We start from the raw sequence: 16601 nt of genomic DNA, 5'->3' as shown, positions 1-16601 counted from the left end.
TAAATCTAGTCATGCCTCAAGAGAGAACTACACAGATATCTTGCTTGCAGGTCAACAAATTCCCTTTCTGACCTTTGCTACTTTGAGTTGGGTACTGTCACTTGTAAACAAAGACTGCTGAACAATCTATCATGCTAAATTATTATTCAGGCTTAGTGATTTTATTTATTTTTTAAGGGCTTATCTATTTCTAGAAGCTGCCCTTTTATTATAGATAGTTGGAAATTACTATACCATAATAGCAGAAACAACAATAAATCTAAAAATCTAAAAAAAGAACCACTTGAAATCTAAAAAAATTTTTTTCATTTTCAGCCCTAAACTTTTCTACTAGTTGACAGTCATCGATACAGGGTGTTAGAACAGCTCATCTTTCCTAAAGAAAATAATTTTATACCTTTGATTCATAGTTTTGTAACACCAACTCAAAGTAGAAAAAAAAATGGTGCTAAAAAAAAAATCCTATTTAATACTGAAATCTAGAATCAAATGGAAGAGGAAAATATTTGGATGAATAGAAATAGCACCTGAAATCAAGAATGCACCAATTTTTAACATCACCATCTCCTGGCAAAAAAATAATTATAATAGTAATCTGTTTCAATGGAAATAAAGTACTGGAATATTTATGGTCTATGCCAGAGTTATAATGACTGCAGGGCCAGAAGTGAAGTGTCACAGCATGCTCCGCATGTTCTTAACACGGTTTCTAAAGGCTCTGGAGGCTATTAAATTTAATGAACCCATCTGCTATGAAATAGAGGTCCCAACATAATCAGTTTCCTCTATGCCATGTAATGCAGATGGCATTCTCTGTTCCACAACCCAGCAGGATGGTTTATGTTTCTCTTTAAGAGTGTCTTTTTGTTTTGACGATTTGAACTTCTTTGATATGCAGTGGTGTCTTGGGGAAAATACTGTAAATTCAGCTTCCAAGCCCCAACAACTTCCTTATGATGGCTTCAACCCCCTGAGTAATTGCTTCTAGGCAGTAAGATGTTGTAGCCTAAAGCAATCACCCAAACGACTCCTAAATGTCCTAGGTGCCATTCTGAGATGGGAAACCAAAACAAATGTGCAATTTATCATATGCAAAGCATTTTCTCTGAGTTGGACTTAGTGGGGGGTGAGGAGGAGGGATACACGTCCAATTTGCAAATGCAACTAAATTGGTTTGAAAGTTCCTACAAATTTCGTACTGAATTGTATTACCAGCAGAGGGGAGGGGCAGGGGAGCTTGGTAATGAATTCTCGTTATTTTAAATGGTCACATTCCTGCTGTTTCTAAAAGATTTCTTTGCTTCCCTTCTACGTGTCACTGTGGTCTGTGCAAACTCCCCTGGAGGGATTGATCAGGGATGCTGATGCTTCTACAGTCTGATGCATGTTCTACTCTGCATACCAAGTTGGGTAGCATTCCCAAGATGATTAGGACCCAACTGGAAAACGTAAGTCATTTGCTTACAAAATAGAACAAATTCCATTGTTAATGATTTTTTGCTCTGCATCTAAGAGATAATGACTGTGCAGCACAACTTGTATTCAGATGAGAAGCCCATGAATTTCAGAATTCTGGTGTTCGCTGTTTTGTCAATCAATACATGAAATCTTATTAGATTAAACATAATTAATGCTGTTAACATTAATTCATTTATTTGGGCTTCACCAGGAGAGCGAATTGAATAGAACAGCCAGGCAGGAAACAGAATATTTAATCAGACTGGTAGTAATAGTCAGGGAGGATGGACCCTGAAAGGAAAATTCTGTCTGTCTTGATTCTAGGTCAGGCTGGATTAAACACAACCCTGGACTCTCATGTGCAAAAATCCTAACTCAGCTTCTGTTCACAAACTTTTATCTTGATCTTGTCCAGACCCAGAACTGTATGAATTAATGTATAATTAATAAAGAGGGAAAGTACTATACTCTTAGGTCATTACAAGCTATTCACTTAAGTATTAAATCAATTATATTATTATATTTGTTGCTGCTGGGTCTCCCACTGGATAGATACTATCTTTTTTTATTTTTTCCTCCTAACTAGTCAAAAATCTCTAGGGAAGCACTTTGAGACCATGAAAATATCCTGCTCATCATCAAAATTCCCCCCTAGATTTAGCATCCATGGATGACCTTCACCCTAATCAATCTTTACTAAAATCGTTGCCCACTGGTGATTTTCCATCTCAGGACTCCCTCCCTCCACACCCACCAGGCAGCATCCCATTGCCCACTGCACACCGCACTCCCTCCCATCCATTTCATCATCTATTTAGTCCATCTGTTTGAGATTTGTTTACTTATTTAGAACACATTGATTTGTTTTATTCAAGTTATAGTCCATTACTCTTCTATTTAATTTTGAGGCTCAAATAATCCCAGAGTTGACCAGTGAGAGCCCCTTCACGTTGATTCTTGGGCCTTTTGATGTGACCTCGTGGTTTTGAGTGCTTCGTTACTGTCTGGCACAAAATATGCCAGGCTTTTTGTTTGTTTGTTTGTTTTTAACATTAAGACTCCATTACATCCATGTACCACAGTTTATCCAATTGATCTCTCATGGTTGGGGATTTAGGTAACTTTCAATATTTTGAAATGACAAGCAATTCTGCAGTGAACAAACTTATGCATATGTATTTTTGGATTGTTGGAGGTTTATCTTCAGGGTTAATTCCTAGAAGTAGATTTTCTGGGTCAAAGGGTAAATGCACATTTCCCCTTCCTATACCCCAATTCTGTCTTCCCACAAGCATGTACAAGCGTCCCTTTCCCACAGCCTCACCAACAAAGTTAAGCTTTTCATTTCTGCCACTCTAATAGATGAGAGAAATGGTATCTCAAACCATATTTTAATTTGCATTTTTCTTACAATGTGTGAAGTTGTACATATTCCATATGTTTAAAAACCATTTTTATTATTTTTGTGTGAATTGTCTGCTCATGTCTTTTGCTCATTTTTTTCTATAGGAATTTTGGGGTTTCCCCCTTAATTTTTGAAAGTTCTTTATATATTAGGATTATTAGTTCTTTATGTGTGCTATATGCTGCACATTTTCTCCTATTTTACCATTTGCTTTTTGATTTTGCTTCTTTTTGACTGTGCTTGATTTTTTTACTTATAAAAGTTGGGTTTTGTTTTGTTTATATTTTAAGTAGTCAAACCTATTTTTATTTATATTGCATCTGGATTTTGGAGTCATTGTTAGAAAGCCATTCTCTGGACTCAGGTTATAGAGGAATTCACTAGATTTTGTTCTAGTGCTTATGTGGTTTCATTTTTTACAGTTTAGCTCTCTGATCCCCTTGGATATTTTTCTCCGGTGTGATGTGAAGAAAATAACTAATTTTATCTTCTCCTAAATAGCTATCTAGTTTTCCCAAAAGCATTTATTACAAAGCCCATCCTAGCCTTACTGATTTGAGATGCCACGTTTATCACAAACTAAATTTCCATACGTATGTGGGTCTTTTTTTTTGGACCTTCTACTCTATTGATCTGTCTGTTTATCCAGGTGCTAGTCCCATAGAGACTCTGTTTTATATTTTTTACATTGATGAAACAAATAAGATGACAGGCCCAACTGGCTGTTCAGGGTTTGTACACAGAACCACTGGGTGTCTGGATCAGTCCGTTCCTGGCTGGCTGCCCTCCTCCTCTCCTCTTCCCCAGCCTTACTCAACCACACATACGAGGAAGAGATGAAACCATCACTGTTGTTGCTCTGTTATTACTGTTAGTATGGTGCCGACACAAATGGGGTGGCTTAGTTATTTCACTTCCATGATTCTAAACCAAACTGGGTCAGACTCTGAACGTGATAAAAGCCCAAGGTCTCCCTGGCAACCAGAGATGGTTCTTCAGCTTAACACCCATCTCCACTCAGGGTGATTTCTCCTGGGGACGGGCTACCCGTTCCTGACAAGTTTGTATTTCCATGGTCCCACTGTGTACTTTAAGGCTGTGTGTGGGGGGTGCAGGCTGCTTTGCTGGCCCCCAAGATGGGTTCCCACATGCTGCTCCTGCCCTGTATCTGCCTGCAGCTGCCAGAAGAGCAGCAGGAATGAGAGAGCTCGTGGAGAGAAAAGCTGGCCCATGGCAGCCATTGAGATCACTCTGGAGGATGGCTGGTCTGGGTTACAGCGATTAATGTGATGTTAATCCCGACACAAATGATAGGAGAGGGGCCCTCTGAGAACATTTACAATCAATAAATGAAAAATGCCACTCCCATCAGATTCATTATCACTATGAAAAATCACCCAGCAACTACACAAGAAACCTGGCCATTGAGCCATTATTTGATGATTGGCAACACTCCTCCTTTTAAGGTAATTCGGCACCAGAATCTTTTTTCCTTGGAATTTGGCTTTAGAATGAGCCCATGGCCAGAGTTGCAACAACAATCAGTGCCTATATAACCACCACTGAAGCATTTTCTCACTTGTTCAAGGGAAGAAAAGACAGCTGTGGCCTCTATGGTGGCTCCAGTTCACTGTCAGAACTGAAGGTGGTCCCACCTTCCCAAGCTGAGACCCAAGATTCACCCCCAGGACTGGGCCTCTCCGATGATGGCAAGGACCAAATCTTACACACCTGTCATCATTGCCACACTGACAGAACTTGTACACTTGTGAGAAGGAAAAAAAGGTAGAGAAGACAGAAACAAAAGTGAGTTTTCTGTGCTGACCAGACACCTTCCAGAAGAACCTGTTACATTCTCTGATATTAGGAGTTGTCACTAACCTTGCTTGCTAAGAGACCAACGCAAACCATACAAATATGGAAGATGTCAGTGAACCTCGTTACTGAGAAGGAATGCTACAACCACCATCTTCTGGAATAAACCCAGGGAAACTCTCCCATGGTAGGAGGAACCCTCAGGCTCTCCCCTGGGGCTCTGGGGACTCACAGTGCTGTCGATGTACGCTTCAGTCCACACCACGTCGTGCTCCTGGTCGATGACTTTGGGCCGGCTGAGTACGTGGAGGTATTCCATGACATTTTCCTGCACATCAGCCAAGGTGGAGATCTGGGTGAAAAATCCTGCCAAGGGAGAACCACATTTAGTAAAGACAGGAACAACTACAACTGGCGAGCAGACCTACGCTATGCCTTCTTAGCCTCTAGCTAATTTCTTTCTTCCCTTTTCCTTTTTAAACATTGTCTCCTCTCTACCATCACCCACTTAATGAGCAATGTGTTCATGTTAGAAAACAGAGTCAAGCAAAAAGAATAAAATGAAGGTCAACCACAAACCCACCTCCCAGAAGAAGTCCCTGTTAATCCTTTGGAGAATCTCTCTCCAGATGTTTTCTATACATATACATATAGACTTTCTCTGGTAGATATGGGAGTCCTCTCTACATGCCATTTTGTAACCCCCCCCCCCTTTTTTTTCATTTTAGTGTATTTATTTCCAATGGGAAAACTAAAAAGCACAAAATTTAAAGGCTGTCCTATTTTTATAACTGTAATAGTTATAATAATTTTTTCTTTTTTTAAAAATTTTTATTGGCGTATAGTTGATTTACAAGGTTGTGCTAGTTTCAGGTGTACAGCAAAGTCAATCAGTTATACATATACATATATCCACTCTTTTTTAGATTCTTTTCCCATATGGGTCATTACAGAGTACTGAGTAGAGTTCCCTGTGCTATTTTATATATAGTTGTGTGTATATGTCAATCCCAATCTCCCAATTTATCCCTCCCCCCTATAATTAATTTTTGAGTGCTTAATAAGGGGCACAAAATTTGCTAAACACCCGATAAGATTTGCCTCATTTACTCCTGACAACATGATGAAGTAGGGATAACTTGCCCACTTTACAGATAAGATGACTGAGGCAGACCGAGCATATGTGTTTTGGCCGTGTTCTCACTGGTATCAAGTGGCAAATACAGAAGGTGAAATGAGGCTTGAGTATCTTAATCTATGCCTTTTGCTTCTACAGAATTTTGCTCTTTGTGTGTTTAAGGCTGAAACTCCAGCTCAGACCCTCATGTAGTTACCAGACCTGCCTTTTGAATATGCTGGGTAGACGTGGTTTCTCAGTAACATAAAAAGTTCTAAACATGCTATCATCTTGTGGGTGGAGAGGCCATTTTGATCTCGAGTTCAGGTACTGCTATGCTCCTCTTCAGCTTGGGGTCCTGTTGGCTTTGCTGGGAGTTAGGAGATGTTAGAAGAGAAGGGCTGAACTGAGCACAGGTCTGGATCCCCAGGAGGGGGCCCTTCATTCAAACATTTATGGAAGGCTTTCTTGGTGCCTACCACTGGAGCAGCAGGAGTTAACTAGATGAGCATGACCCCTGCTTCCTGGAGGCCTGGGAGGTCTGAGTAAGCTGACAACTACAAAATAGCACAGTCAACACTATAGAGAAACACACAGCATGGACAGCCAATCACTTGGCTACTCTGAAGAAGGGTCAGTACAGCTGAACCCTGAAGGATGAGGACCAGTTAGCTAGAGGAAGGGGGGTTAAAGACTATGTCCGGCCAAGCAAGGACTGTAAGTAAAGGCCCAAGGTCAGAATTAGACCCATTCTAGGAACTGAAAAAAACTCAGAATGGCTGGAGTGAAAAGCTGGGGGAGAGTGAGTAGAAGTAGGGTGCTATAAGATCAGAGGAATTAGCAGAGAGACTATCACATAAGATCTTGGGAAGGAGTTTAGACTTTATCCTACAGGCAAGTAGTCATGGAAGCATTTTAAGCAGGGGGACACTGGATGGACACAGATTCATGTTTCCTCCCCATGCCTCTAAATAAGGACCTTTATAACTAAGTTTATGCCAGCTCCTACTTGCCAACAAATGAGAGAGGATATGTGTGCCTCTGAAGCCAGATCTGTCACAGCACTTCCTGTAGTGTTTATAGAACCTCTTAGTGTTTAATACAGGGCTCAGGGTAAGGAAACGCCAGCCCTTTTGTTGTCCAGAAAGGACCAGGACCCTCCCAGGGCATTTCCAAACAAAAGCCAGCTGGTTTGAATTTGGTATACCAACCCCAAACCAGGTTGGGACCATGTGGCTTCTGGCTTCCCGGTGACAGCTCTGCACAGTGCTAATTAACATGCACTGTCACTCCTGTCCACTCCACCCTCCTGGCCAGGGCCAGAGCCTCGCCCATCCCAGTAGAAACTGAGCCCCAAAGGCCTGTGAGACCCTGCTCTAGCTCAGGGCTCTGGAGCAGGGCCCATGTGTACCTTGGCACTCCCTCAGAGGCCAGGCACTACAGTTAGGGATGTCCATCTGGGTCACTGCTCACGCAAGGCTTCCAGGTGGCCCCTCTTAGAGGCATAGTGGGAAAGACAAGTTTTAAAGAAGATTGCTGGATGACAGCAAGCATCATAGTTATAATCCCTCCACAAACCACGACTGCAATCAGTGTTTGAATAAGAAAGAAAACATTTCAGCTCTTCTCTAGTAGGTAAACCTTTGGCTCTGCATGAAGGGTCTTAGAGAGACAAACATGACACAGAGGACACACCAAGAGAGGTGTTGCCATGTTGATAAGAGGAGGAGAGAACTCCATGGTCCTGAACCGTGAGGATACCTGGGTGAGAAATTCACAGTATAGCACTATTCGTACTGTGGGTTCCTGTACCAAATGTGCAGTAAACACAGCCTCTCTTGGGAGGAGTTTTTCTTGGTTGTCTGTGTTTTCATTCTAATCCTCAAAGCCAACAGTAAAAATCCCTGATTTGGCTTTTCCAAAATAGGGCCAAGAGAAGGGAGGGAATAAATAGAAGGAGGGAGATGGGAGAGATAGATTCTCAGCATTCAAGGGGAGTGGGAAGGAAAAACAATCACACATTTGGAAGGGGATGGAGCTGAGGGATCATCCTCACTTGGCCTTGCTTATCATAATCAAAGTTCTGAAAAGTTACAAAAAGCTGGCTACAGACCCATAGCCAACAGTATACCTGACACCTCCATAAGGATGACTAACAGGATTCTCAGATTGAACTCGTCCAAAGCCAACTCCTGATTTCCCTGGCCAAACCTATTCCTCCCACATTGGGTCTTTCCCATCTCAGCAAATGACGCCACTGCCAAACTAGGCCAAACACTTAAGAATTATCCTTGATAGCCATCATTTCCTCACCCCACCCCATAGCTAATCCACCAGCATGTTCTTCTGGCCCTATCTCTAAAATATGTCTCAAGTCCAATCCCGCATTTCCACTGCTCCCACCCTACTCCAGACTCCACTGTCTCTCCCCCAGGGTACAGCAACAACCACCCTTGCCCCACAAATCCCCCTCCTTGTTAACTAGACTCCTGACAGCAGTCAAAGGAAAGTATAAAGCAGACCATCTAAAGTATAAAGCAGACCATCATCTCCCTGCCTAAAATCCTAAAACAGCTTCTATTTAGGGTTAGAATAAAATCCAAATTCCTTACCTGACCTCTAAGACTCTCCCTCACTAGGCCCCTGCCTCCCTGGATGAACTCATCCCCTTCCATCCTCCCACCAAGCTCATCCACCTGACCCTCCCCAGGAGCTTGCACCTACTATACCCTCTGCCTGGCACACCATTTATCCAGTTTTCTACGGATGGTTCCTTTGGATCATTCAGGGGTTAGCTGTCTGAACTCATTTCCTCTTGCTTCACCTTGCTTTCACTTTCTTCTGAAGATTCATCAATGCTGAATTCTGATTTACTTGTTTACTTTGTTCTCTGTCAATGGAATATTGGCTCCATGAAATGTTACAAAAAGCTGGTGCCTGTCTTGTCCAGAGTGATATTCCCAGAACCAGCACATGGCTCTGTGAGAGCCATTACTGAAGCAAAGACATTCACCAAAGTCTTACTGTGATTCACATTGTCGCTCTACACTTGGGTAACACAACAGCTCTACATGTGCGTGTGCTCGTTGTATAGGGAGGAAACAGAAACAACAGAGTTTAGTAATTTGTCTTGGATCAATTCGAATACAGATTCATTTGATTCCGAAACCTTTGCTCTTAACCACTGAAGACACTGCCTCTTCCTGTAATGGCAAAGGACAGCATGGCGGCTGCTCAGACCATGGTCCTCCTCTGTAAGGACACCCCTAATGGGCTGTTTGAATCTCTGTGGCTGGGAAAGTTTGAGGCTGGGGTGGGGAAATATGTGGTTGCCCTATGAGGTTCCTGGCAAATGCACAGTAGTTAGCACCAAAGGTCTACTCAAAACCCATACCACAGTTCTAACTTATATTTCAATATATAGACCAGAAATGCAGATGTATAAAAGGTAAGAAAAGCTAGAATTACAAAGATAATATTAATAATGTACACTGCAAAGCTTAATGCAAATCATGCAAATCAGATCGTCTAACCCCAACCCGTTAAACTGTAAAACTTTTCTGAAAGAGTCTCTTTTTGTTTTTAAATGTTTTTCATATAAGTTTTAGTTAACAAATGTACCTTTTGATGGATAACAGGAAGTCGCTGAGGGCTGGACTCTTTGGCTGTAACCATAGATGCTTCCCTCCTTCTCCCTCTGCATCCTTTGAACTGGCCACTTTCCCTCCCCTTCCCTCACTTCTTTTTATTTCTTTTAAATTCTAGCTCTTGAATGTTTATTCTCTTCTTTAATGTGCATTTTTGGACTTCATATATCATGTAAGAAAACAGAATCAGCAATCTTTTGGTAATTATCAAGGAGTAATTAATGCTGAAATTAGCCACCTATTATAAATGATCTGCTCATTTTTCTCCATAACATCAATTTATTTACCTATTCCCTTACAGAGTCTCCTGTGAACTCTGAGTTACAACTACTCAGTGTGATAAACCACATGCAGCCTGGTGCTTTGTATTTCTGATACTTTACTACCCTTACTTAGAGATTTCTTAAGAGTCCCTTGTCTAAGTGGTGCCTCTGCATGAGATGCTCCATCAGTACATCATTCAACACTCCACTTCGCAATGACACCAGATCTGAGGGACCCCGGAGTCTGCTCCTCAGTGGGAGACCATGACTGTCTACCTCACCAGTAAGGTCTGGGTAAGGTCCTCGTTCTACTTTTGGTGTGATGAGCACTGCTCCCTTGAGTCTTTTCAAAGACTCTTTTCCCCTCTGACATAAGGCAGGCTGAAAACAAGAAAGCCAGTGATCAGGTCCCAGTCTTCTCAAGGCAATAAGGTAGGCAGTGATGTTGCTGGTGTGACCTGGTGGGCATCCTCTTACGGAACAACAGTGTTCTTGGAAGACCCTCACAATATTCTGTCCCATCTTCGTCCTCCCCATCAACATCACACACTACTGAAAATCACTTTTTTCTATAGAAAAATGCAGAATTGATAAACAACTTTCTACCTCCATATCTCTTTGGACCATTACAAAGAACAAGTAAGAGGTCTGTTGGGCTCTGAGAGCTGAAGGGCACATGTCCGATGAGTTGGAAAGAGAAGACCAAGGAGAGAATGACCACTAGGGCAGGGAGCCCAGGGGCCTCAGTGGGCATGTGCCACCTGGAGAAGGGGGCTCCCAAGTGTGAGACTATCAGAATCAGCCAGAACCTCTGATTTAGGAGCAAGTCTTTTGTGTGTGAATAATATTACATTTTTCTCTTTTTTTTTAACATCTTTATTAGAGTATAATTGCTTTACAATGGTGTGTTAGTCTCTACTTCATAACAAAGTGAATCAGCCACACACATTCATACATCCCCACATCTCCTCCCTCCCGCATCTCCTTCCCACCCTCCCCATCCCACCCCTCCAGGCGGTCACAAAGCACCAAGCTGATCTCCCTGTGCCACGTGGCTGCTTCCCACCAGCCATCTACCCTACACCCAGTAGTATATATAGGTCCATGTCACCCTCTCACTTTGTCCCAGCCCACCCTTCCCCCTCCCCGTGTCCTCAAGTCTATAATATTATATTTTTAATTTCAAATTTCATGCTAGAAAAAATAATTTAAAGCAGGGGTCCCCAATCCCTGGGGACCATGGCTACTGGTCCTCGGCCTGTTAGGAACCAGGCCGAACAGCAGGAGGTGAGCAGCGGGCAAGCTAGTGATGCTTCATCTGCCGCTCCTTATCGCTCCCCATTGCTCTCTTCACCGCCTGAACCATCCTCCCCCACCCAGTCTGTGGAAAAATTGCCTTCCATGAAACTGGTCCCTGGTGCCAAAAAGGTTGGGAAGCTCTAATTTAAAGGATCACACTGTGGAGCTAGGAATGCTGGCTTGCCTGCAGCTCTGTCGCTGTGCCCCATTCCACCCTGCCTCGTCTCCTCGGAGAGCCTTAATATCTCCATTTGTAAAATGTCAGAAACTGGACCACATGCCTACACAAGCTGAAGCAGGACAATTTCTGGAACACATAGGCTGGGTATAAATCCCAGCTCCAGTCTATAGACCATTAAAGTCCTTTCTCAACATCTAGATTCCTTTTCCTAGATTCTCTCAAATCATGGGAAATATTCCTCTATGAACCATGACTTTCTTCTCCCCAAAGCGAAGCAACCTCACACCCTGGTGAAGAGTTAGGCTCAGGCTTTGGATCAACTGGGCCTGAATCCTGGCTCTGCCACCTGCTAGCTGGTAACCTGGGGCGAGCTGCTAGTCTCTCTGAGTCTCAGTTTCCTTCTCATGCACTTTATACAGCTTTAATAGGGTCAAAAGAGATAATACATAAAAGTACTTTGCACTTAACCTGGCACTTAGTAAGAAGTTTGTCATCCTTAGTTGCTATTAACAACAGTAGCACCATCTTCATCTTCACAACTATTACCCTTTCCACTCAAATTCTCAAGTTCTATGGAATCTACACAAAGAATGTATACAACTTAAGTCTCCATTAATGGAAAAATGGATTAAAAAGATACAGTGTATACACACACACACACAAAGGAATATTATTCAGCATGAGAAACAAGGAAATCCTGCCATTTGCAAAAACATGTATGGACCTTGAGTACATCTTGCTAAATAAGATAAGTCAGACAGAGAAAGACAAATACTGTATATCACTGGTATGTGGAATCTAGAAAAGTGAAAATCATAGCAACAGAGTTGAAAGGGGATTACCAGGGGCTGGGGGTTGGGGAATTGGAGAGCTATTGGTTGAAGAGTACAAAAAAAGAATTATACAAAGGTATCTGAATAACTGTCATTTTTGCCTTCTTCCACCTTTTCTGAAACAGCAAAAAATTTTAATTGCCAGTTTTCCCCTACTCCAAACAACCATTCTGGCCTCATAAATTTGACACTTGGAAAGGTATAGTGAGGTTAAGAGATTTCTAGTGGGAAAAGGCTGTGGGTCTGAACTTCCAAGGAGGTCTCAGGCCGCCAGTTCTCTTTCAAACAAGGAGAGACTGACCATTAGCCTATCAAAGAGGGACAGGCTGAGCAGATAACCAAGAGAGACTCATGTGGCGTTTCCATTCGATCTAATGATGACAGATAGGTTGAGAACCAAACACAGAGACCCTTCTTTATTTGCACAGCTGGAAAACACTCCATTCACCGTGATTTTTGAAGGAGAATCAGGCAGTGCTTATTTAAAATCTTGGCACACTGAACATTACAGAAGGTCATCAAGGCTTTATGGAGTATCTGGGCTAGTTGGCCCCTCTTTTCAGTTTTCCCAGTTCACTTGTTTAACCAGCAGTGTGAATGCAGAATTTTAAGTTCTATAAGCCATTCTACAGTGGCAATAATTGTTTTAATGTATTTTAAATGGTTTGCTGCTTTGCCTCATTAGGGCTGGTTGCCTCAAGATAGGACCTAGTTATGCATAAAATGAGACAAACCAATGAGCTCCAGGCCTCTCTGGATTTTGCTAGTGGATTGGAGGAGGCAGAGAACTCCTGTGAGGGCTATGAATATGCCCAGACATCCATTTCCAGAGGGCAGTGTCAGAGGTCCACTGACTGAGAACTGTCTCCATGGCTACCAGGCTTCCAAACAAGAAGTTTCACACTGATAGCAGGTCCTTGACCACTGACCCAGGGACAATGAGCTGGTCCTGACAACTCCTGCTCCTCCCTAGGGTCACTCTGGTCAGTCAGCCAACAGGCTTCTCCCTGGGCTTCCCTGGGTCTGCTCTGGTCCCTGAATGCTAATGCTTCATTTCACTGAAGAACTTGGCTGAGTCAGGGCAAAAATATGTAAGGAGGGGGGCGGGCCCTCCCTGGACCTCATGTCACTTGAGATGAAAAATGTTACGCTGCCTCCATACTATAACAATCTGAGAGTATAAACAATGATTTAATTAATGACCATAGAAGAATACTTGCTCACCGACGTTACGTTGGTCTAAACCCCATAACTGACGCAACATGAAGCCGATGTTTATATGGGCACAGATGACTGGAACCTGACATTTTGATGGCAACTGCTACTTTGAAGAGTGGCAAACAATGACATTTTATTCCCAAGGCCCTTTGGAAGAGAAGCAGAGGAGGAAGGTGAAACTATTGTGAGGGACTGACTCTGGCAGGGAAGGAAACAACTGGATTTGGACAGGAAGAGAAGGAGAATCACTGCGGAATCCAGCGGCTGGGCCAGCTAAGCAGCTACTATTACCTCCTTGGATTTTCCAAGTTGCTGCGCTCAGAACTTATAAATCTAAAGGGCTATATTCTATGGCCAGGCCCCGAAATACTCTGAGTTGACTAAATTGTCTTCAAAAGGATTCTTCAAAGATTCTTATAAACAATGACTAAAACTAAATTATGGTGTAATATTAGTTGATTAAGACAAGACTTCAATTTGAGTAATTTTCATCAGCTGGACACAGACAGTGGTAAAAACAATAACCCGTGACTAAATGCATACTCGCTGATGGGAAGAATTGCAGTCTGATGTGGCAGGAATAACATGAAAACTTTTAAAAATTAAAAAATGGAAAGGAACTCTTTCTTTCAAGACCACAGAATCAAGGAAAAAATTGAGAAAGTGTAGCTCACTCAAATGCCAGTGAAGTTCCAAAAATTATCTCAATGGTCTCTTTTCTCAGAGGCAACCTAGGATCCATTCAGCCTCCATCTCCTCATGCCTACTTTCCTTCTATATTCCCCCTTCAAATGAAGCCAAATGCATTACTCTGAGACAATCAGAATTACTGATACTTTTGAGTGAGGTGAGCCATCCAATAAACTAAAATAATTGCAGAACATGTTATTTTAGAGCTTCAAGGAAATGTTCAAACCTTTCATGCAGTTCTCCATTATTAGATGAGGAAATTGAGACTTGCTTCAAAGATTTCTCCAAGTAGAAGCAGATAATAAAAGACAATGCCAAACGAAGGGAAAGTGAGGCAGAGGTTTACTTGCTTGGCTAGGCACCTATTCCCTGAGAACCTCCCGTGTCCATCCACCTGCAGAGCACATATATTTTTCTTTGTGGGCTTACCTCTGCCTACATGCAATTCGGCAGGGGAAGACCTGTCCCAAGCTGGGTGTCAGAATCATTTTTGGGAGAAGATATAAACTCTCCTTTCTCCACAATAGGTGTTATGTGGATAGATGGGTATGCACAGCGTGGGGTAGCCATTTTTGACATGCACATGCCCTAGCAGAGAAGGTCTATCTACAGAGAAGAAGAATGCCACAGAATGTAGAAAGAAACCAAGAAGGAAAAGAAAAACAAAAACACAGCCCCTGGTCCCTCATGAGACATAAGCTTCCCTTCCCACTCTGGGTTCTGACTCACTCTCCTCTCTCTCCAAAACACTCTTCTTTTTAATTTCAGGGAGCAACTTTGGTTGCTTGCAACTAAAATAACTTTGTCTTAAGTCACCAAAACTAAAGCTGAGACCTGCCAACCCTTCCCTGAGTTCTCTTTCCTCCACTAACATACATATATTGGAACTTTTATAAAGGACGGCATAACAGGCAATGTAGAAATAGACCACCTTCATCCACCAATACCAATTTACTGTGCAACAGAACATATCTTCCTTTATTAGTATTTATAGTCAATTTGCTCATTTTTCAAACCTTAAAGAAGCAGCCACTCTACATAGAGTAGGAGGCTGGGCTGAGTGCTCAAGAGGAAATCAGAGTGACAGGCTGCTCTCAGGGACTGTATAGCCTCTGAGCAGAGATAAGACATAACCACAGATCAATATAACACTAGGAAATCATATGGGGCATTTCTGTGCCAGGCACTGAGCTGCCAGCTTTACCTGCATGGCCTCATTCGTGCTCACAGCATCTGTCTGGGGGCAGGTATCATCACTATCTCTATTCTGTAGGTGATATAACTCAGACCCAGGTAACATCTACCACCGTGATTGGTATTTGGTAGAGGCTGGATTTGAACTCAAGGAGTTTGGGTTAAGACTCAAGGAATCTAGAATATACCACCTATTTGCCTCCTATGCTTTGCCTTCTTGGTTGTGTGTAGACTGAAAAGAAGCCCTTCATAAGACTGGAGGCCCTGTTCCTTCCCTCCCTGTGCCTTCCCTAAAGCATTGTTTCCAACACACATCAGGGCCTGTGAATGTAGAAAATTAACCTGTGAATGCAGAAAAGCCAACAATTATTGAGCGCTTACTAGGTCTCAGCACTGAACTAGGCACCTAATCTGTACTATTTCCTTTTTTAACCCTATATTCAATAAAAATCAAAAAGAAAAGCTATTATCACCCTCTCCACTTTGAAAATTAGAACACTGAAGCAGGTTAAAGTTAACTAAGTTAATTAGTTATGTAGGTTAAGTTATGCTATGGGAACATATCAAACTGGAAATCTCACTGGCTTAACACAAAGGTTTATCACACAGACTATATATCCATCATCGGCTGGCAGATGGCAGAAGACAGGCTGAGTGGAAAGGCATCTGCTCCATGCGGCCACTCAGGAACCCAGGCTATTTCATCTATTCCATCATGTAGCTTCAGAGTTCACAGGAGCAGAAAAGAATATAGATACCACCAAACCAGCTCTTAAATGCTTTAGCCCATAAATGACCCAGGTTGGTTCTGCTTAAAGCCTGTTGGCCAGAACCAGTGCAAGGGGGCTGGGAATGGTGAGTGAGCACATGTATATTTGGTGCATGGTAAATGGCTCTGCCATAGTAATTCTTCCAAGGTCACTCAGCTACTAAGCAATAGAGTGGAGAGGCTTAACCACTCCACTTGACTATGTCCTCAAAGTTTATAAACACATTTTGGGAGAAGTTGTTACAAGTCAGTCATAATCATTTAGAAACATGCAGACCTTATCTTAGAATTCACAGCCTTCTGGTAGAACTCTTCACTTTCTCGTGACTGTCTCTGTTTCTACACATCCACGGAGAACTTATTCAGAACTGAACCCATCCAGGGACCTACCTTTATTGGCACAGGCCATCCACTTGAGATTGTCTGCAAAAGCAGCCTCTCTTCCAATGAGGTACGTGAAGATGCGAACCTGAGAGGAAGAGGAACACCCGGATCAGTGGTTTTCACTTTTCACCCTCCTGCCCAGACCACAAGCATGGCTCACACACATGTGGTTTACCTCTTTAATGCTCCATGCTTCCCATCCTTAGAAACATATTTAAGACATCTGAAGTAAAGTCAGCTAGAAATATATTCAAAACTGGGGCCTTTGATCTTTTAACCCATATGGCACTGGTGGTGGTTGTTTTTCTGTGTGCAACTTGCGACAGAG

General features: G+C 42.5%; 1 protein-coding gene across 2 annotated transcripts in view; it reads right to left on the bottom strand.

Moving 5' to 3' along the window:
• The window catches only part of CACNA2D3 (calcium voltage-gated channel auxiliary subunit alpha2delta 3), a 770150-nt gene that overhangs the window by 249963 nt on the left and 503586 nt on the right, over nucleotides 1-16601 (bottom strand). For both annotated transcript variants that reach the window (XM_059937666.1, XM_059937667.1), the window contains exons 12-13: nucleotides 16280-16358; nucleotides 4911-5044 (exon numbers count right to left, since the gene is read on the bottom strand). In XM_059937666.1, the coding sequence (XP_059793649.1) occupies nucleotides 4911-5044; nucleotides 16280-16358 (213 nt within the window). The remainder of the gene's footprint in view (nucleotides 1-4910; nucleotides 5045-16279; nucleotides 16359-16601) is intronic.

Source organism: Balaenoptera ricei, chromosome 11 (assembly GCF_028023285.1).
Source record: "Balaenoptera ricei isolate mBalRic1 chromosome 11, mBalRic1.hap2, whole genome shotgun sequence".
In the NCBI taxonomy this organism is placed as follows: Eukaryota; Metazoa; Chordata; class Mammalia; order Artiodactyla; family Balaenopteridae; genus Balaenoptera; species Balaenoptera ricei.
This window is presented reverse-complemented; position numbering and strand designations above follow the sequence as displayed.